At 47.1% G+C, this 21,816-nt stretch overlaps 5 protein-coding genes across 5 annotated transcripts; 3 read left to right on the forward strand and 2 right to left on the reverse strand.

Moving 5' to 3' along the window:
* Positions 1-517: 517 nt before the first annotated feature.
* On the forward strand, positions 518-2,103 carry TSTA_096760 (salicylate hydroxylase, putative; the record flags this gene model as incomplete). The annotated part of the gene is made up of 6 exons (XM_002479345.1): positions 518-838; positions 912-1,016; positions 1,075-1,596; positions 1,658-1,853; positions 1,914-1,992; positions 2,049-2,103. The coding sequence occupies 6 exons, from the start codon at positions 518-520 to the stop codon at positions 2,101-2,103; spliced, it is 1,278 nt and encodes a 425-aa protein (XP_002479390.1).
* Positions 2,104-2,450: 347 nt separating this feature from the next.
* On the forward strand, positions 2,451-2,965 carry TSTA_096770 (uncharacterized protein; the record flags this gene model as incomplete). The annotated part of the gene is made up of 2 exons (XM_002479346.1): positions 2,451-2,799; positions 2,892-2,965. 2 exons carry the CDS (start codon positions 2,451-2,453, stop codon positions 2,963-2,965), a joined length of 423 nt encoding a protein of 140 aa, XP_002479391.1.
* Positions 2,966-3,218: 253 nt separating this feature from the next.
* Positions 3,219-10,001, reverse strand: TSTA_096780 (uncharacterized protein; the record flags this gene model as incomplete). The annotated part of the gene is made up of 1 exon (XM_002479347.1): positions 3,219-10,001. The coding sequence occupies one exon, from the start codon at positions 9,999-10,001 to the stop codon at positions 3,219-3,221; it is 6,783 nt and encodes a 2,260-aa protein (XP_002479392.1).
* Positions 10,002-11,902: 1,901 nt separating this feature from the next.
* On the reverse strand, positions 11,903-15,816 carry TSTA_096790 (fatty acid oxygenase PpoC, putative; the record flags this gene model as incomplete). Its single annotated transcript, XM_002479348.1, has 11 exons — positions 11,903-11,961; positions 12,020-12,539; positions 12,602-13,016; positions 13,072-13,607; positions 13,658-14,001; positions 14,052-14,382; positions 14,431-14,521; positions 14,569-14,709; positions 14,766-14,970; positions 15,033-15,274; positions 15,323-15,816. 11 exons carry the CDS (start codon positions 15,814-15,816, stop codon positions 11,903-11,905), a joined length of 3,378 nt encoding a protein of 1,125 aa, XP_002479393.1.
* A 3,195-nt stretch (positions 15,817-19,011) lies between these two features.
* TSTA_096800 (uncharacterized protein) lies at positions 19,012-20,977 on the forward strand (the record flags this gene model as incomplete). The annotated part of the gene is made up of 2 exons (XM_002479349.1): positions 19,012-19,128; positions 19,184-20,977. The coding sequence occupies 2 exons, from the start codon at positions 19,012-19,014 to the stop codon at positions 20,975-20,977; spliced, it is 1,911 nt and encodes a 636-aa protein (XP_002479394.1).
* Between the last annotated feature and the right edge of the window lie 839 nt (positions 20,978-21,816).

The following is a 21,816-nucleotide window of genomic DNA, read 5'->3' on the forward strand; positions in this document are numbered from 1 at the left end:
GCTTTTCCTTCCATTATATTTGTATCATATATACCTCCATACCTAGTGCGAATATTGAACATACCAAAATCCGTGTTGAATCTATCTCTAATCGTATAGACAGTATCAACTCAACCGAACGGTCCGTTTTACATCAAACCGCCATGATAGGTTTCACCAACCATTCATTTTGTTATCTTCAAATGTTATTCCGATACAGTTTCACCATAAAGACTTTACAAATCAAAATGAATATACTTATCTTTTGATTTGGACCTCTCTTGTGAAATCTCCTGCGGTGTAGTGCGCGGTCCGGGGCACGGGTAAAACACTTGCCTAAAATAGCAATGTTAGTCTCTCAGCCTGGATCGTTATCTCGAGGAGGCACGCAGCATTTCGTTAATTATTTATATGCATGTTACATCCTTCCTCAAAGAACTGTAAGATAGAAAATCTCTCTTTATAACCACAATCCTCAATAGCTACAGCTTCGTTTGTATGATCTCGGAGACCTTAACAAATCTCTTCCACCCACAAGATGATCTCCAAAACAGAGTCGGCAACGTGGCAGCCTCTATCTATCGCCGTAGTTGGTGGTGGTATTGGTGGTCTTGCAGCTGGTATCTCTCTGCGCCGTGCTGGACATGCAGTCACTATATACGAGCGTGCAGACTACGCTGGTGAAGTTGGAGCTTCTATATCATGCGCCGCAAACGGTACCCGATGGCTTCATGAATGGGGCGTGAACGTCGAGATGGGTGACCCCGTCATATTGCGCAAACTGATTAATAGAGACTGGGAAACGGGTGAGGCAACGAATGTTTATGATCTGGCGGATTACGAGGAGAAATGGGGACACGTGAGTATTTACTGGTTCGGAACTTGAGTTTGAGTGTACCAGGAGAAAACTAACGAATTTTTGCTGCTAATAGGTTTATAATATGTTCCATCGACAGTACATGCATGCCATGCTGATGGACAGCGCCCTTGGAGAGGCAGGTGAAGGAACGCCGGTGAAGCTGGTGGTCAACCACAAAGTTAGTCCATAATCCATACCTGCATATCGTTTCGGGAGTCTGCTAACAACGGGGAAAGTGTGTCAATATCGACAGTGAATCCGGCCTCATAACTTTTGAGAACGGCAACACCGCTCAACATGACGTTGTCATTGGCGCTGATGGAATTGGATCTGTCGTTCGAGGCTTGATAGACATTCATCAAGAAAAGAAGCCTTCATCCTCTAGCTGTCTACACACCAACGTCACAACAGAGGAAGCCGTGGCCCTCGGTCTCATCGACTATTCTAAGAATAGTGCTATCGAATACTGGGGAGGCCACGGTACCCCCAACAAGATCGTCCTGTCTCCTTGCAACGGCGGTAAACTACTTTCTTACTACTGCTTCTTCCCTAGAGAGAAGGGCGATTATGCCACCCAAAAATGGGACGAAGAGGCCACTGTAGAAGAACTATTGGCCCCATACCCAGATCTCGACCGCAATGTCTTCAAGCATTTGAGCATTGGCAAGGATATTCGACCATGGAGATTGTGGGTTCATCAGCCCTATGAGTGGTGGCAAAAGGGTGTGGTTTGCCTGATGGGAGATGCTGCACATCCGGTAATACAAAGTCCTTCGCTTTAGCATGATACCGAGAGTTTATACTGACTTTTGTTCGAAGATGATGCCAGATCAAAGCCAAGGAGCCTGCATGGCTATCGAAGATGCAGCTTGTCTCGGTCTAGTTTTTAGTAAGGAGCATTTCCGTGGCGACATCCGTAAAGCACTTGAGGTATACGAAGAGATTCGCAAACCTAGAGCTACACGGGTCCAGGTAGCCTCGCAAAGAGCCAGAGAGAATATATACGAACGTATAGGTGAGAAGCCTTCCTGCAGAGATTTGTCTGGCGTATTTGCCGTTCTGACTTGTGACTTAGGGTTCTCGAGCAATACGAACAATGAGAAATATACAGTGCAAAACGAGTCTAATAAGTTGACTATCGAGGAGATGAACTCGTAAGAAATGTGTTACTTTAAGAACAGATCTATCGTACTAATACAGTGTTCGGCAGATATGATATGAAAGAGCATGCTGCGAGCGTGTTCGGTCAGCGAGCCAAGATTTAACCCTAAAACCAAAAGGCGATATTATCTACTTAACGTGCTAACCTACTTACGAGTTCTGCTACTGTCTTCAATAAATTGACTAGTCTAATCCTTAGACATCATCATCCTTACAGTCTCAACCTACATCGCAAGAGTTCATCCTTTTTATTGTTGTTTCTGTCACCGGAGAGAATTTCCTTTTCGTTACGCAACTTAGACATCACTTATGAAATACTGGCAATGCATGTTAGGCCATCGATCAGTTAGTCACAAGTAGTAAACTTCAGATAAATCAAGTTATAGTTAACTTTCAGTCAATTGTCCTTGTTGCACGAAGTGAAGCTCACTCATCTACCACCAACCTCGACATGCCAATCGCCTATCGCACCATCCTCACAATCAACAACCACCTAGGCTCAGACCTCTACGACGCAGATCCCAGAATAGCAATCGGCTCTGTAGATGGTGTTCTACCAGACTATATAAGAACCGGCACTCAACAGACAGTTTTCATCAGTGCGCCCGGCTCCTTCGCTGGTTCAAAGGGGTCGATTATATACATAACGCACAATAGCAAGAAAGACAGGGAAGAAAAACTGGCCTTCGATTTTAAATGTGTTGAAGGTGAAGCCGATTATGTTAGATTTAGTAGCACCATGCCGAATCAGTTGAGAGCTTTGGTTGATCCATATGAGGCTACTGATCATCCTTTGTATGGTGAGTCTGGGTGTTGTAAATTGGCTGTCAATGAACTTGAAGAACCATTTTTAACCAATCCACTCACAGCTACTTTTACTCTTTTGCCATAGGATTCGAGGACCTCTGGATGTTGCGCAAATCTCTCCGATCTAGTGCTTGGGTGGATGGAAGGTGCCCGGTGTAAATCGCGTTAGGGCACGAAACGCAATGGGATTTCCTAATTCGGTGTAATAGCTATGCATATTATCAACTACTTGGTGCTGGTACTGTGCATAGATTGCTCTCATCACCTAAATGTGTGTGTATTCTATTTTGTATATAAATGATTCAGTTGAACGTAACATTATGCAGTTATTCCATGCTATTGTAAACCCATCGAAGAAACAAAGAACTCTGCCAATGCAACGCTTGCGACTCATAGTATGTATAACAAGATATCATAAAATCAGGTCATTAAACCCATCCCCTAGTAATTCGTAAGCTGTTGATTTTTCGAAATTGTTGTCCGAAGGAGATTGCACATCCATCTGATCGAATGACTCCCAACGACGTAGAAACGCATTTGCCACTTCAACAAATGAAGACTTTGCATAATGAATGTCGACAACGTCTCTTGATGTGATAATATCACAGTTTATCTCTCTAGAGTCTCGTCCGCGAAGTATAAAATATCGTTCACCATGTTTTGACCAGTTCCGGAGGGACGTTTTGATCTCTCGGATTGCAAATGTACGAGATTCGAGAAACAGAGAATTCAACTGGATACTGTCGACGGGCTCGCTGGAAGGTGTAGTATCCCCGTCTAGGTCCACCATGGTAAAGGGATCATATAGTCTTTCCACAATAACGGTTGTGTATCTGCATAGTGTTTCCAGTATGAACGTGTTACAATTATCGGAATGATGGTTTCGGCGGATATAGTCGAGGACTGGAACCATTGCACGCATAATCCCAACACAAGATGTGAGAACTAGTAATGCGCGAGGCTCTTTGGTATATTCCGCATGATCGAGAAAGATGTGCATTATTTGCCTAACAGCTTGCAAAATGGCACCAAACATACTGTTGACTGATTTGATGCAGTCAGAGTCGTTGATATCAATATCATAAAGCAAGTCCCGAGACGCTCGAGATACGGCCTTCATAATCGGTAACACCAGGATCCAAGCAGCAGCATTGCTCAGGGCACACTCCATATAAGCCGGAAACAAACAATGGAATAGGAATGACCGCAGCGTTGGTGTCTTGGTGTTGCCGCACTCATATGTGTCACCCATACTCTCACTAAGCTGATCGACAAGGCTATTTTGCCTGCCATCCAAAGCCGCCCGTTCACACAGAACCTGCATGAAGTTCACTAACTCTTTAGCAGCCTTTGCTTCAGGAAGTCGGACACCGTAACTTTTCAACTTTGCGACAAAGTACCCAGGGTCATTGGATGGAAGGGGGAACGTTGCCGGATCTGTGAAGAACTTGTCCAGGCGGCAGATTGATTGGGCATGTTGCTGCAGGAGACTAATTATCGAGTGCACGAATTCGACGTACTGGCCTTGGACGGCCCTTCCTGACTGGCCCAGCTCTTGGTAATTTGTCTTCATCGATGTCATCAAAGCGTCAACAATTTCTCTATACTCATCAATTGCTTTGCTGCTCGGTGAGCCAGAGTTTTCTAGAGCTTGCAGATGTTCCCGCATATTTGACAATAGACTTGAAATCAATGAAATTCGTCTTTCAGTGAGTTCAGACAATGTAACATGGTATCGACCATCCGCCCCACGATAGAAAGGTAGATTCCTCGTCAAGGATGTCTGATCAACATTCAAAAGCACCTCCGTGAGGCGGTGCTGAAATTTTAGTGCGGAAGTTCTTTCCACTAGAGATGATGCCCACATTGTCAGAATCTGCAGTCTGCAATCAAAGAAGAATCGACTGTCTCTTTCAATACAGTTTGCCAGGAACTGAGGACCAAATTTCTTAGTCTGAGGCGTCATGCGGAGTGTAGTCCAAGAGTTCCTACTATAAGGATTGAGGTAGCTATCCCAGTGCTGGAGTCCGCTCCTCACGGAAGCCTGCGCCAGACATGACCAGGCTTCTGTTAATTTCAGAAGCAAGGAATCTTCTGGAGACCGATCTTCACCGAAACAATTGGAAAGTAGTTCTGAGACACACGGTTGAATGACTTCCTGTAGGTATAAAAATGCCGTAGAAGGTACAACGGGCTGTACGACAGGCTCTGTGATGCTGTCATCGTATACTTCTTCAATAACTGACCAATCACCATAATCCTGACTGTCATCGTTTATAGTAGGAGTCGTAGTATTGATGGGGGGTGAGTCCTTTGTGAGAAAGGTGATAACGAGCTGGAGTGTTTCGCTGATGATAGGGTTAACTCTCGAATTAGCTGGGTCAAAGAGCTCAAATAGCTTCGCGATAGGGACACTCTCTGCAAGAAGGCAAGCTTGGCTGAACGTTCTTGACGACTGAATGGACGAGTCCATCGCTGCGATAGTTGAAGAAATCAAGGCTTCAATACGTCGTTGATTGTGTGATACAGTCAACTCCACATCCTGTTTCGAGAATTGCATTTGGTCCTTGGCTTGCGCCTCGACCTCAGTTTTCGCAAGTTGGTGTTGTCGAACAACCTCAGAAGTGAATGACTTATACCAGTCAGCAAACGGCTTCAAACCAGTATCTTCTTCATTCGTTGACAGCTTAAAGTGTACCAGTCTCCTCCACGAGCGAATGCTCAGGTTACAGGTTTCCAAATGGGATGTTGCAGGATCAATCAGATTGCGAATAGTTTCAGGCCTGGGTCGACAACCGTCAGGAACACCCCAGTACAGGGTACAAAGAAGGTCGTGATGATTTCGCAAGGCGTCGAGGTCTTCATGGTTCAACGATTTTTCTTTCGGATAAGCCCGTCCATGATTAGGGAGAAGCCGCCATGCGATGTTTCTCATCGTCTTCTTATCGTGCATTTGAGACAGGTAGCGAAGGCCGCTGGCGATAATTTTAAGAAACAGATGAAACGATGAATCGCCATGTTCGATCTCAATAGTAGGGTTTGTATCAAGCGATTCGAGAAATGATGGAGATCCAAAACTTTGCTCAGTTTTGAGATTGTACATCATGTTTTTGGCATAAAAGTCGAACAATATGCCCAAGATGCCCTTACAATGGCGCCAGCCCCAAGACACCATTAGAAGAAGGCACCTCTGGAACACAACGCGGCAGTAGTTGATATAGTGTACAGGCTGAACAGGATCAACAATATATGCATCCAGGACTTTGGAAACCAGTGCCTGAACTATAGGCCAATTATCACGCTTGTCACAAAAGCGAAGGCCAGGATGACCAAGGCCAAGTTTGTCGATCTCGTTCAGCGGTAGCGTAGTGAAAATCATCTCCCAAACCTCTTCCAGATGCTCAATGTTGGAGGATGATACCCTGTTTTCAACAAATGACGATAATAACAACTCATTCCACCATCCTCTAAATTCTTCGGATGAATCTAAAATCTGGAGTAAAATGACATAAGCTTCGACGGCAGGAAAACCATCGCGAATTCCAGATTCATGAAACTTGGCATTTTGATTTTTCTGGTAAAGTTGGCGAATGTTCTGCAAACCATGATGACTGAACACGAAAGAGAGGAGCTGGTGGGAAATAGTCTTGACCAGATTCAAAGTGCTTTCTCGCTTGGAGGAATTCACTGATTCATGAGCTGCAACTTGGCGTAATTGATTAGAGAGGATTGCGGTTAGATTTGCTAACCGCAAATGAACCTTCCAACCATGCTGATCCGCGTGGTTTGCCGTTGCAATATGATTTCGCAAATCGCAGGTCAGGAGCTCCACGCGCTCGATGAAGGTAACTCGATCGACAGGATCAATGAAATGCAGTTTATCGGTGATCCATCCAATGACGGAAGTGAGACTCGTGAAAGGATCCGAATTGAGAGAAGTTCCCGACAATGAATCATGTTCCCGTGTGCTATTCTTGATCTTATCAAATATTATGCCAAGTTCAGAAGATATCTCTTCAGTCCAAGCGCCCCAGCGGAAGACTTGATCGCCTGACTCGATGACTGCAACGCCTGAGTCCTGATCCATATTTCTTGCATTGATATTCAGTGACCGTGAAAGTCCACCTTCGCCGATGAAGGTAGAGTCGTGGAAGAACGTGCCCTTTCGAATGGGTAGGATGTTGAAATCCACGGAAAAGACTCTGAAATTCCTGAAGCCGTATAATGTATAGCTTGAACCGGTGCTATCGTCAACTGAACCAGCGAAGATGTTTTTGGATGGTACACAGGAGGCTGTGATTTGTGGCATGGGATCGATATCACTAATTTCTGCACGAGTGGGAACTCGTTTCCTTGATACTTTCTTCCGTGCTGAATTCAGGTTTGCCGGAAGATCGGATATGGTCCGATTGACAGGCCGGCTAGGTTGTGCTGATTCTTGTTCAGATGGTCCAATTGCGGCAATAAAACGGTCTAGAGTGAATGTTCGCTTGCGATCCGTTCTGTGCAGTGCAGCCAGGGAGGCTGAGAATGCATAAGGAGAATCGGATGGTTCGGTACCAGCAACTTCGAATTCTGCAGGTCGTACGGCGTCCCTTCTAAGCGAAGTGATGGCATGGTTCCTATTGATAACGTTCCTCCTGACAAGCCTTGATCGATTTGTGGTTGCGGATATGACCTGTCTCTTAGCAGGACGTCCAGTCGCCGAATGTGCAGATGATACGTTTTCCGACGCCAAATCAAGCTCCTCTAGGAATCTCGGTGGTGCCTCGGTGGATGAGTCTTGAACCACGCCAGGATTCGGCGTGTTTGTTGAAAGATTTTGAAGAGGCTGACGAGTACTTCTCGGAGTGCTGGCAACTGATAGCTTTGCCTGCTTCATAGCCCCCCTTTTCCAATCCCACAGGGCTCCATTTGTTTCTTTTGTCTCTTCTCGCGTGGCCATATTGAAAACCTTTCTGCTTGGGCTTGATCTTCCCTGATCCTTTCTCGAGCGTGCTTGCCTGGTTGCAACTCGTAGAAACTGAGGCTGCTCTTTGCGGGGCCGAGAAATTACATCTGGAGCATCGAGAATGCTTAGCTTCGGTATTCTTGGCTTCTGAACTTTGCGCTTCGGAGGACGGGGTGGGTGGTCAAGCCGTGCCTGCCGAGGCGGACGACTTTTTGGCGTTTGATTGTTCTTGTAAGAGACCTGCTTTCTCTTGAAAGTTGTGGTCTTGCCCAAATGCCCTTTCCTTTGACCAGCAGATAACCGAGGTACAGGGGGGAACATCTCGTCAATTCTGTTATCTTCAGGAATATCATCATCAATGTCATTAGTAAGATCGTAAAAGTTTCTCAAATCGACCGGGGGCTTGCGAATGTTTTTGGCAGGTGAGATATCAATATTACTGCTATCATCATCCGAACCTAATGACTCTTGCAGAAACGCAAAGGTTGATCGCGGTGTGGGCGACTGAAGAGCAGTACTTCGTGGTCGAGAAACCGTCCTGGCCACGCCTTTCTGTGGTTTGGCATGGGTACTGTGCGATCGCTGATGCCTTTCTGATGACGAATGGCCGGGCTTTTCAATTTTGTTTCTTAAATCTAACGTTAACCAAGAAGCCGGTAGAACTCCCTTTATTTTACGTTGGTATTGCTTGACTTCGACATCCGGGACTGCTGGTTCGGTTTCCTCCCCTTCATCTTCTTCGTCTGAACCTTGGAACGAGATACGATCGACCGGTTCATCCTCCTTGCCTGACTGTGGTAATAAGACGTGGTCATCAGCATTGATGAATACATCGCTTGGTATCTCATCGTTGATCATTGGCTCATCATCTATCGAGATTGGTTGGGTTGTTGTCGTAGATATTGCTGTTGGAGGGATGAATCCCCGAGGGAAGCGGAATCCATCCTTGCCCACATACGTAACAGACGACAGGCTCCCTGAACAAGGTGGTGATGGCGGAAATTGCGTAGATTGGGTAGTCTTGTTAACAACTGGAATGTCGAGCTGCTCGATGACAACACTAATAGATGAAGCTTGTTCTTTCCGCTTTTTACCATGGCTGTCATGAAACAATTTTCTCCTCTTCTGTGAATGAGCTTGTGCCGGTTCAGGTGTCAACTGGGTTCTCGCTTTAGGGGTCCGTCGTCTTCTAATAGAAGCTGGTGAGTTACATGGGACCGGCGAGGACTGTGGGAAGCTGAAGACGCTAGCAGGGCTGCTTGGAGGTTCTGGAGCACCAAATATACTCTCTTGACTTTCTTCCTGAAGATCTCTAGGAGCAGCATCCTCAATAGTCACACGAACTGGCTTGATTCCCGCATTTCTGAATAGTGTTTTATACTTGGCATCTTCCAATTGATACGGATGTAACTGTATCTCTTTTCTGGCACGAAATGATCGTCGTATGGGTTGATCTGCTTCGTTTTGATCCTCTGTGTGTGTGTCTGATAGTGATATGGTAGTTGGCATAGCTTCGAACACTGTGTCATCCACACGATTAATGGTCCGGGTCGTCTCAGAGTGCTCTGGCTCCGGAACCTGCTCTTCATTCGCTCGGCGAACCCGCTGGCTTGATTGTGTTGAACCCAGAGTTGACGGAGGAGGAGAAATGGAAGAGAGGTCTTCATCATCAGAAAATATCACATCATTCTGGATATCCGCAAAGCCAAGTGCGTGGCCGGGTGTCGGCCTTTCTGATACAACGCTAACGACTTGGAGCTCATCATCGGACAGACTAGTAAAATCGTCGCCGTCTAGGAGTGCGTCCAGTATAGAAGACTTCTCCGTTGTAGTCTTGCTATCGGCACGTCTAGTGGTATCTGCATCATTTAAATGCGATTTCACCGACTGCGAATGCTGTTCTTGTGCACGGATGTTCTTGTCCTCCTCATGATCTTTGACATTTACGTCAGACCCAGATAGCTGTGATCCGACACTATCACCATTTTCCCATATCGCATTTCGTTGCTCGACATATTTCTCTAGCTCCACCGACTGCGAATGATGGTCTTGTTCCCGGTCCTCTTTGTCCTGGCCACCATTCTTGTTATTTCCACCAGATCCAGCCGGCTGAAATCCAACATCATCGTTATCATCCAGAACAGAGTTTCGTTGCTCAGCATATCCCTTCCTCGACTCTTGGCTCTCGAAATCCTCGTCTTCATCTGAGTCCGGGACGAAGCCTCTGTTCCGCCATGTTTCCATCTGTGATCGTACGTACAAACAACTCGCCCATCGCTCGGTTGATTAACCATAAATCATCGAGGAGAAGATTAAAACATCATATAGTAGTTGAACATGTGTCTGGAAAGTATTTTGAATTGACAAAGCTAAGCAACGAGCGAGTGAATTAGTGCTGAAGACGCGTCTGGATGTTTGCGGGGAAGGAAGACGCGCGGTCGAATAATTAAACTCACTTAAGCCAGGCACCAAGGCATCAATCTCGATTTTCAGGCACCCAACAAATTCACGAAATTCACCTGAAGAACGAACCCGTCCAGAACTTGATCATATCCACTACTTACAATGAGCGGATTGCGCGGCCTTATTCCGGCAACAGTCGCCATTGGACTGGGTATTTTCGCAGGTATGATTCTAATTGCTCACCGTCGTCCAGCAGAAAAGCTTGTAACTGATGTCTTCTTGCGATAGGATACTACACCTTTCATCCTGCGATTCAACAACTCAATGCCGAGCGGCAATTGAAGAACCAGTAAATAAACCCCGACCTCATTTACTATTAGCCACGAGACGTGATGGGGTCGTTTTGACAATGGAATGCATAATAGGCCGGCCTTTCAAAGTGTCAATAAAACGAACCAGGAGTCGTCTATATCCACTGCTTCGCAGAGCAATATCTCGTCGGAGGAGAACCAATCGTCGACTAAAAAAGCTTAGTGTCGCATTCAACCTGAAGAACGAACTCATCCGGAACTCGATCACGACTTCAAACTTCGTTTGAGAGATAAAATGAATTGATTCAGTTTGCCTAAGAATAGCATAGGTAATAATATTCGTCATAAACGCATGGGCATGTATCATTATCAGCAGAAAATATGCCTATATCACCATATAAATTACCTCCTCATTAATGGGGCTTCTTTTTTGCTCGAACCGAGCAAAAACGGTATATTTTCTGGTTTTCATCAATGAGTAAACGAAAAGCGGTCAAGAATCTCAAAAGCAAATGCTCTAGATACAGTAGAACTCCAATAGTCAGGTGCTCTCACCGATGTATGAGCTCTCAACCGATAATTAATGTTCGTATAGGGCTCAACTGCTCGTATCATTGCCTACTCGCCCTTGTGCCATCGTTGACATGCCCATCATTTAAAAGACAGCTTGTGTAAGCAACCATCATTTGTCAGCCAGAATACGTTCATAAGCCAGGCAAATTGCCAACCCTTTAAGGGGATTTCGTTTTTGGCGCAATGGTCTATTTTCTAGTTCTCAAGGAGTCAGTAAATATGACTAAGAGATATTGTCACAGTGATGAATGAGGCCAGGATAAATCGAGTCTGGTATGGATGAAGAGCGACGGATGAAATTTGGATGGGAGAAGGAAGAAAGGATGAGAACGAAGGAATATCTCGATAACTGACGCCAAAATAAGTCTAATCTTATATGTATGATGAGCGAAAGGATGAGATTATTGATGGATGACGAGAAAAAGGAATAAGAATTTCGATGGACGAAGAGCGAAAGGATCAATATATTGGTGGGAGGAAGAAAGGATGAGTCTGGAATCTCGTTGGGAGGAAAAAGAAACGAGGTGGCAAGGTTGGTGGGAGAAGGGAAGGGAAGTGCTGGTCTCCCTTTGAGAAAGGTGAAAGTCATGGTTGTAGCTATAAGTTTGTAGATACCACTGCTATAGATTTTGGAGCCTCTTTCATCACATTTGGATTTGGCAAATATGGGATTTGATTCAAGTTTCATTTTTAAACTCGTTCAACTAATTACTTTCCACTCTTGGGTCTTGTGAACCAACCAGCAACTATGTAATCATCAGTAATCCAACAACACCTCGATATCAGGTATCATTTTGAGAATCAACACAGAAGAACATATCAAACACCGCAACCCGCATTGATCGTTTCTCTAACAGTTCACCAGGTTCCACGATTCTTCAATGCCGGGAGTTCGCTGTCCCATTCGACTTTGAATGCTACACGGTCACGATTAGTGATTCGGTCAATGATGAAAATATAGGCGGAGGGACTTACTAGCTGGGAAAGGAGTGAAGCTGCCGCCATCTTCTCTGAGGTAGTGGTAAGAACCACCTTCGCGAGGGACCTTCTTCAACAGACCCTGAGTACCACGAGCACGACGGAGATTATCCAGACGACCAACGACGCGAAGCATGGAAGCCAATGCAATACAGCTAGCATCTTGACCGAGGCAAGAGTGAGGTCCAACACCATAGTGGGCGTACGAGTCCAAGGGACGATCCAGAAGAACCTTTTCAGGTTCAGGGAAAACCACGGGGTCGCACGAGGCGCTGATAAAGCTGGCAAATACTTTGGAACCCTTGTTTACGTGGATTTCCTCACCGCCGTCGTCGATGGTGACATCTCTCTGAGCTTCGCGGTAGGCACCGTAAGTGCCATTCAAGCGGAGAGCTTCAAGAACATAGCGGGTGAGCGCTTCATCGGACTCGGGTGTGTTCAACTTTGCCAGGCGGCTGATCTCGGGCAAATAGGCCTTTCCGTCGTCGGAGAGATAGAAGTCGAGAACTTGAGTGAACTAGAAAAATTGATAAGTATTTTAGCTGGAAAACGGCCTTCACTATCAGAAGAGCAACTTACCCCTTGACCCAACTTTGGCACCATAGAAACAACGGCTGGCAGGATCTGAGTCCAGGTGACTTCATGTGCATTGAGTCCACTGTCGAGCAACTTCTTCACCACATTCTCACTATATTCAGACAAAGGATTGTCTTGCTTGCGCAAGCCATCAATGAAATGAGAAATGATGCCATTTGAGCCAAGAGACTTGACATTGAGTTCGACCATCTCTCCAATCTTCTTAGCGACTGCACGAGCAGCCTGGCGCAGGGGATAAGAGCGCATCAAGTCGTAGTCGAAGAAAACGGCTTGGAAAATGACCGCATTTGCCATGTATAGCTCATGCTCAGTGAATGTTCCTCGTGGGTTGCCCTTGGTCTTCAATGGTAGGCCGAAAACATGCGCGGCGAAGTGTACCGAGGCGAGGTTTCCAACGCTATAGAAGTTTGTTAGATACTTTCGCAATTTGTACATTGGAATGAGCAGCTTACTCCCGAGTGATATCAACCTGCTTGGTACCGGCAAGCGTATAAGACTTGTCGTGAAGCAACCGTAGGGTTATCTGCTCATAAAATTCCTTGAGACGAAATGCCCATCCTTCCTGGTACAGGGCTCTCTCGAGGAGTTCCCGCTGCTGGTTGTGGAAAGGGGTGTCTCCAGAAAGCATATAGTCGAAACCCGTCTTCTCCCCAAACACCGAAGCACTGGCATCGCCCCAAGCAATGCGGAAGTTGCGAGTATCATCGAGGACGGCCTTCGCGGCTTGGTATGTCTTTAGTTCAACACGAGGAGCATTGAATATGGGTCGGTCCCAGCTGTAGTCAGCTTCACGTCCCAGGTTCTTCATGATGACCTTGTTCTCCTCTGGGATGGTCATTGGATAGTGTGCGTAAATGGAGTCTGACTTGAAATGATTGGGGAATGCGCGGAAAGCAAGCTTATAGAATACGCAGCCTTGGTTGATATTCAGGTCATGGCCACTTTCCTGCCATCCCCAGTTTGTGAGGTTTCTGGGAGTTTGATCGGTCTGCATTGATTAGGACGCATCAGAACCCCTGGGCGATTTAGAGCACTTACAGTATAGAAACGGTCTCCGCGGACGAGGGCGACAGCATCAGACAGCACTGCGCGGGATATGGTATAGGTAGGCGCGATACCTACACCAGGTGCCATAGGCTCTTTAGCTTCCTCAGCGACGATACCGGGATAGAGTTCAACATAGTCAGGATGCTCATAGAGGTGACGGAGTTGGTCGGCAACGTATGGGTCCGAGTTGATCTCCTCAAAGGTCTCATAAGGTTTCAAGTTGAAGAACTTGCGGAACTCGTTCAAGGAACCGACATTCCATTTACGGGCTTGCTCAATACCCAAGATTTCAATTGACCGCATAACCTTGGGCACGTTCCGAGCACCAAAAGATCCTGTGCTCGTCAGAAGATACTTCAAATATTGGGAACCAAAATCAACTTACCGGCGACATCTTCAACAGCACTAGTCATGATCTGAACAAGGTCGTCGTCTTTGAAGGTCCCGTCAGCCTGACGTTGAAGGTTGGCAAAAGTACGCTTCGAAGGGTCCTTGTCAATGCTCTGCTCGTATTTGTGAAGACCCATGAGCAGCTCAACCATGGAGATTTCTTCCGCAGGTTTACCGAACATCTCCCTGTACACTTCTTCTGTCCATTTCTCATCCTTTGCACTGGTGGCCGAGTGCCAGCGGTAGGCGAGGTTGAATTCCACAGAACATTGGTTTCCAAGACCGGCGGGAGTGGCATGAGTGCCCTGCATTCTGGTACGGGGATCCTAGTGATTGTCAGAATCGCAGGCGTATTTAACCAGGCAATTACATACCAAGCACCATGTACTGTTGGTCCGGTTAAGGTTGACAATTGTGCGCAAGTAGTCGTACAGCGTGATATTAATGTACAAGCCGCAGGTGATCCTGACCGGTTAGAAGACCATGATATGACGGAAGAGAACGCGACTTACAATCTACCAGTCTGGAAAAGATCTTCATCGTACTTCTTCCATGCCGCTTCTGTTTGCTCAGGCGAAAGGCCAGGTCGAGGTTTGTTGAATCTGCCGTTCTCGTTGATGAGCGCCAGCTGCTCGACGACTTTGTTGTGGAATCTGCATATCCACCGTCAGCCACAACGCCCTAAATGCAATTAAGCAACCACTCTAACCTGTTCAACATAACCATGAGGACATTGCACATGGCAGGGAATGCCAGAAGACGAGGCTCCGAGAAGGAGTCAGGTTTGAGCTTTCCATCCTTGAAGGTACGTATTTGGTTCTGGTCTTCTTGGTTGTCACCGTAAAGGATGGACAAATCCAAGTATGCGGACGTCTGAGAGATATGGGGGTTTCTGTAATCCGTCTGGAAAATGTCTATGATGAATCATTAGAGCGACGACCTTTGAGCTATCGCATTCAAAGGGAGCCTTGCGTACCGTGAATGATAAGCGACGCCCAGGCAAAGAAGACACTTGACACTTTGTTCGGGTGAGGTGTAAATTGCTCTCTGGCCATGATACTATCAAATACGAGACCTGCGTCTGGGAGACCGCCTGGTTGAATAGTCAGCGGTGCAATTGACCGGGAGTATTCAGTGTTGGCAGCTCCCAGCCATGGAATTGTTGGATTATTCCATGATCCATCCGCAGATCGATATTCAAATTTCGGTCCGACAAATCTATGACCATTAGACCGAAACATTAATATTTCGGGGTACTATTCTTACGACAGAGGTGGGTGTGGAAGGGAATCCCAGAGCTCGTCGAGAAACGCATTGGTGAGCTCTGCTCTGTTCTTTGAATTGGATGGAAGTCCGCTGACGAGCTGGATAATCCGTTCCATCAGCATGGTCTTGTCGTCCACATATTCTCCAGAGGCCTTGTTCTTCATGACCTCGACAAGAGTGCCATAATCCTTGAATCCCAATGATCGAAGATCGGAGAAAAGACTCGTCGAGTGGTCATGGCCATGTTCTAAGTAGGTGCCATCTCCGCTCTGAGTAGGCAATGGACGTCGAGATGCATGAATCACTTGCGCGTATCTCTCAAAGATAGCAGACACTTCACCCCGGGCCTTACTATGATCTTCTGGTTCCGGCGGCGGCTGAGAGGTAGAGATGGTCTTGGAGTGTCGCTTGCCATTGGCCTTTTCGCTGATCTGGCCATTCTCCTTGGCCTTGGACTCGTCCTTCTTCTTGAACACAGTAGAGAATCTGCGCATCGTGACTACTGGAACGCACCGTGAGCGAGAAGGAAAAGAAAAAATTGAGAAAAGGTTGAATTAGGGGGTATCACAACAACAAAATTCAATCATGCAACCAGTCGCACACAATGGCGAGCCAGAAGTATTTAAGAGAAAACCGAGTATTAGTGGATCCAAGGTAGGCGAGCAGCGGCAGGGAGCTAGGTATTGGCAAAGCTGTGAGTCGTCCAAAATGGAGCTGTATTTCCTGTTAAATACGTATGGTACCAAGCGCGGAGTATTTGCATAGCTCAGCTAGAGCTTCATTTACTCATGGCCACTCAAGGCTGCATTGGTTGTAACATGATGACACAGTCCTGCTCGTAATTCTGGAATCAAAAACTCTAAGATGCTTCTGTCGATCCGAGAAAGATGTTGCGGGCTTGTCCATTTTGTTTAGAGAGTTGGGGATTCGATTTGTAGGGAGATTGGAGCGATTCCAGGATGACCTAGCACTCAATCTCGGGTTTGCTAGTGTCCAATAGGGCGGAACTAATTACTCCTTGATGTCGGACCAGGCGTCGATCGATGGGAGAGACGCGTCTTGGGGATCCAGCAAGGACCAAGGAGTGACATGACTTATGCATAAGTTGACCCCGCCTCCCTATCTAGGAGAGTTGCTCGAGCGCAACTAGTCCTCTTCGGCGCATCGAACACGACGGCTTGCCTTGGGTTGGTAATTGAGTTTTGCTGCTTTTCTGATTTGCAGACGCTTGTCGTGTTCCGTCAAGAGGTTGCAGGTGACGAAAAAAGTTTCTTTACAGACATGATCCATCATGGCACTGGACCCACCAGCAAATCTATCGAGTCCGGGTTGGATCTGATGGCGGAGGATATACAAAGCTTGGACAATGTGATGAATACAATGAGCTCCGACTTTCACCGCCAATCGAGAGTGACTGACGACGACCCAAGGGCCCTGCCGCATAAAACAACGTGTCAACACTAAAGACACTGACAGCGTACGCAAGGTGTACGCTGCATGCAGTCAAACATGCGGTGCGAGTCGGCTGAAGCGATTGCTTCGTATGGAACTGCCCTCAACACGGAGTTCAAGAGGTGATTCAAATGAAGCTGGGGGAGTCACGAGTCTGGATCTCCACATCAATACTCGATAGGAATATGTCCCGATGAATCAGCTTCGATGGATTGTCCGGATTGCCAAGCAGCATTACGAGCATGACAGTCAACTGACCGGAAAAAGGACTCTCTGCGACGTGATTGGTGCAGAGTTGTTGCAAGGACAAGGGCCGGGCTAGAAAGACGCCAGTTGCGAATTTGAAATGGAAAACACTCCGTACTTTGTTTGCTTCATCTTCAGATGCGTCTGGTTTGACTTTCAGCCGGCCTCGCGCAAGCTGTCGGTGCGGTGGGTTCGGTTCCCCAAAAGTGCAGTGGTTCGCCCGAAAATCGAGAGCTAGGCTAGCGTACTACGTAGCACTAAGGTCAAGACCCCATAACACTAAATCGCTTAGATGGCCATAGCCTGTAGCTGATCGCTGGGTAGTGGACCTAGTGACCGTCGTAATATTCCTCCGTGTATGGGCCAGTTTCTCCTCCTCTACCCAGGATTATGGAGGTTAGGGAGACAGAAACAAGCGGTGTTGAGGATAAGAATGGGATGAAGTTGACTACTTGATGTCAGATGTCATCCACGGTGGGCAGGAGCTGTCACGGATCGTCCGTTCCTTAGTATTGTCTACATAGTACTCCGTACATGCAGTATTAGTAACAACTGGCCGTCTACCCCGTAACATACTCCGTACGGATTGACGAACTCAAAGCGCCATGGCCCGGTCTAATGCATCTGCGACCCCTTACTGCTTACCACCCGTCAATCCCACGGCAAGTTCAGTACCATAGGCCAATATTCGCTTCATCCTGCTTGCCGTGCTAGATTCTTCACCCATTGCCCCATATCTGATGTCGTATCGAAGGTTTATACTCCGTCATCCGCGTCATGGCACTGAAAGAAACGGATCGTCGTGTTGAAGATAGCCATTGACATTCTGCAAAGTGACGATGATGTTGTGCGTCTGTGCATTAGGGTCATGTATACAGAATAGAGATATAACTTATGTCTTGTACGGAGTACTAGTAAGATCATAGGACGATATCTGGGTAGATCCGAGTTTCTCAGTTCGCAAGATCTCCGGGAACAAAAGGGGATTAGCCTATGCAGCTACCGAATAGCGTGTAACTTTACAAACGGATACACACATCCAGTATGTGTTCTGGTCTGAGGGGCTTGTAATTACGCTTCCGATACCATCCAGCAGAGCCAAAATCGAGGAACGCTAGATCTCTCCACTCGACGCGGGCCGCAAATCCCCATCGCCCCGTCGAGAAAGCCTCCATTCAACCAGCCGAAAAATTGATCCATGCTTTCTGACACTGACAAGCACGAGATCGTAGCCCAAGACAAGGTAGAACCGCAGCAGCTTATTCGATAGTACCGGGCCATCTCCATTGCGGCAGACAAACATAAGTAAACGGCACAAGAAAGGAATAGAAAAAATCCCGACGATGATCGGGAGAGGATATCTGAAGTTCGGTCCTAAACTGGAAAATCCATGTGCACTGACCAGTGTCCGGTCCCACTGTACTTATGCATCTCGAGTAACCGAATCTGAACCAGAATGGAACAGTGCTCAGGCCACACAGTCATGATCAGCGTGCGTAGCAACAATGTGAGCCATAAGGATAAAAATTAGAAAAAATAAAAAAAACTTGCTCTTGATTCCATACACGTTGTGGTCTTTTGATCGTTAATTTGTTACAAGTTACGAACGAGTTCCTACCGGAGTACGGTGGTAGCGGTCTCGTACTACATACTGAACATACCTCCCCGTAAGGAGACCCGAGTATTGTCTCCGTATTGGTCATCAGGCCTTGTTGCCGAGAAGGAAAGAGAAATAGTTTCATGTGCGAGACTCCTTGTAAGCTAGTGCGTCTGCTTCCTCCAGCACAATGGTGCAGCGCGACCTTGGACTTGTTATTACCGGCTCAAACTTTCGATATATGACGTCCACCGGCATCTGTTGATTGCCTTGCTATTAATTCGGCGCGCTGTCGTCAAACTTTATATAATCGAACAATACCGGCGTATCTCGAGTGGCATGTGGTACCACCAAAAACGCGAATCAATCGTCATAGCAATCAACGAGTCTTAGCATGGAGCCGACAATTGGGCCACAACAGGCCCCAAAGACGTTTGTGCTCTGCTTTGATGGCACGGGCAACAAGTTCTCAGGAGATGAGTCGGATAGCAATGTCTTGAAAATATTTCGAGTAAGATTTCTTCACAACCAGAAATTCTAATCATGTCGACTTATCGCTGTCTCAGATGCTCGATCGCAGTCGCGGAACCCAATTCCACTACTACCAACCAGGAATCGGCACGTACGTGACCTCAACTTCTCTTTCGAGTACTGGTACCATTCATCGCATTCGCTCGGCCTATCTAAAAGCCAAGGATTCCGCCATAGGCTCCTCATTCGACCAGCATGTCATGGGCGGATACAAATTTCTCATGCGATATTATGTCCCCGGCGACGATATATACTTTTTTGGATTCAGTCGTGGTTCATACATCGCGCGCTTCCTAGCTGAAATGCTCGATTATATCGGTCTTCTAGAGGCCGGAAACGAAGAGTTGATTCGCTTCGCATGGAAGACATTCGCAAAGTGGCAACAACGGCGAGGTCAAACTGAGCAGGACCAGGAAGAAAAGAAGAAGCTCTTCAACTATATGAAGGCTTTCCGTGAAACTTTCAGCCGCCCAATCAGTCGAATCCGCTTCATGGGGCTTTTCGACACCGTAAACAGCGTCCCGCGATTTGAATCTGCGTGGATGCAGCGAAGCAAATTTCCATATACAGCCCGCAGTTCTGCTCTTGTAATCCGCCATGCCGTGGGCATTGACGAGAGACGAGCCAAATTTCGCCAAGATCTGATTTCAGAGTCGAAGCCATGGCATGCGACCCACAGACGTCACGACCACTACTTGAGGGACCATATGCACCGTCTTCACCTCAATCGGGAAAAGCCAGATGAGGTTCCTAAAATCACCCTGAACAATGATGGTAACGGCGTCGATTTAGAGAAGGTGGAACAGGAAGAAGAGGAAACTATTCCTCACCGTGGTCGCGAGGACGGCGAATCTGTCTACCGAACGCCACGTGGCTCCAGCGCTGGTAGTACACAAAACATAAATCGTTACCGTGCACCTTCTCCATTGTCAAATCGAAAAATGAGCCAGTCAAACTTGGGCATCCCTGATATCCACGTACCCGTCGATGATTGTGCGTCTACACACAGCGACGTTACGTCTCTACAAATACCACATGAGCTGGGCGAGGATGATGAGCAAGAGCAGGATATTCGGGAGGTTTGGTTTCCAGGCGGACACGCTGACATCGGGGGTGGATGGAAACTCGAGAAAGGAGAATCCTGGGCTCTCAGCCATGCGCCATTGGTCTGGATGGTTCAAGAGGCACAGAAGGCTGGACTGAATTTTGACACCAGAAAAATGAAACAATTCGAATGCTGCGAAGAATACGTGGAAAACTACTCGCCCATCCACGTATATGATCAGGAGCCGGATTGGTGCTTGGATGAGAGCCACAGCGCAAGTGCAAATGGAATTCAGATATCAACATGTAAATTGAACGAGACCGAGGACGACCGCAATACGAGCCGCGCGCTTCATCGCTTCCTTAACGCCCTCGAGCATTCCAGCACCAAAGGTATACTGCATGATTGTCTCGAATATGGCGCTGGACTTCCGTGGAGTTCTGTGCTCTCCTGGCGTATAATGGAGTATCTTCCTTTCCGACGAATGGACCTGCAGCCTGACGGATCGTGGAAACCCATCCGCTGGCCACTTCCATGCGGTGAAGTTCGAGATATTCCCGCCGGTGCGGAAATCCACGTGTCAGCCATTCGTCGTCTGAAAGCTGACTCGAAATACCGCCCTGGAAATCTGATCATTGGAGGTGGCGGACGTGGCAAAAGAAGAGCACCTGAAGAATATGGCATTGGTGAATGGGAGATCTACAGGGACGAAGGCGATCCGGTCCGAGAGACGTATATACGGAAGAAAGCAGGCAAAAAGGCGGAGGAGAATCAGCATCCATAGAAATTGTATGTGCTTCATTTATTGTATTTCTCCCCAGGTAGTCGGTCTTTTTGCATCATACAGCGTACATAGTCGTATTGATAATCTTGGGCAAACTATCACATGCCTCACTCTCTTGTCAATTTTGTAGGAAATCGTTGAATACCATAAGCCAACCTCCGTCTTCACATGTCCCCGTGCTCGCGCATTGATTTGTTCAATTCTGTGATGCAATCTTGAATTGCTAAGTCATTGATGAAGCAATTCCACCTACGTCGAGTGGATACGAAAAGAACGCCGCAAGCGGAATGGCGGTCGTCTCAACCGGTCCAGAACGGAGTCGATGACACGGATTTGGAGCATTCTGGACGAGCATGGAATGAAGAGGAAGATGGCATCCGCAACGCCTTGTAATATTGCATTTGACCCATGGAGGCGGTGATGATGGAATGAATGATGGAGAAGGAGAAGAGCCTCTTCCTGTAATTCCATGCTGTAATCAATTACCAGAGCGGTTAAATTACGCGCTTATTCCGCCTGAAACAAACGGCCCCCCGCCCAAAGGCTTCCCGGTCAGTACGGGGTAATATTACAGCCACTAACAACAAATGGTGTTTTCGTCTTGAGCTACGACGAATTTCTTCTTCTCCTTCCATACCACTCAACAGAGCCACGACCCCATCAGATCTGCTGGTTGTTTCGCGAATCTAGATACCGTCCTTGCGGAATTACCAGTGCTTCTAGCACTCAAATCGCAACATCCCTGTGATGAGTTACTAAGCCGTGGTTGGGTCGTCACTTTCCAGGCCAGGATCCGGGGTTCAACGTGCTGGTTGGGCTGACTTGCTGGCAAAATCAAC

This window comes from Talaromyces stipitatus, genomic scaffold (genome assembly GCF_000003125.1).
Source record: "Talaromyces stipitatus ATCC 10500 scf_1105507295527 genomic scaffold, whole genome shotgun sequence".
NCBI classification, from domain to species: Eukaryota; Fungi; Ascomycota; class Eurotiomycetes; order Eurotiales; family Trichocomaceae; genus Talaromyces; species Talaromyces stipitatus.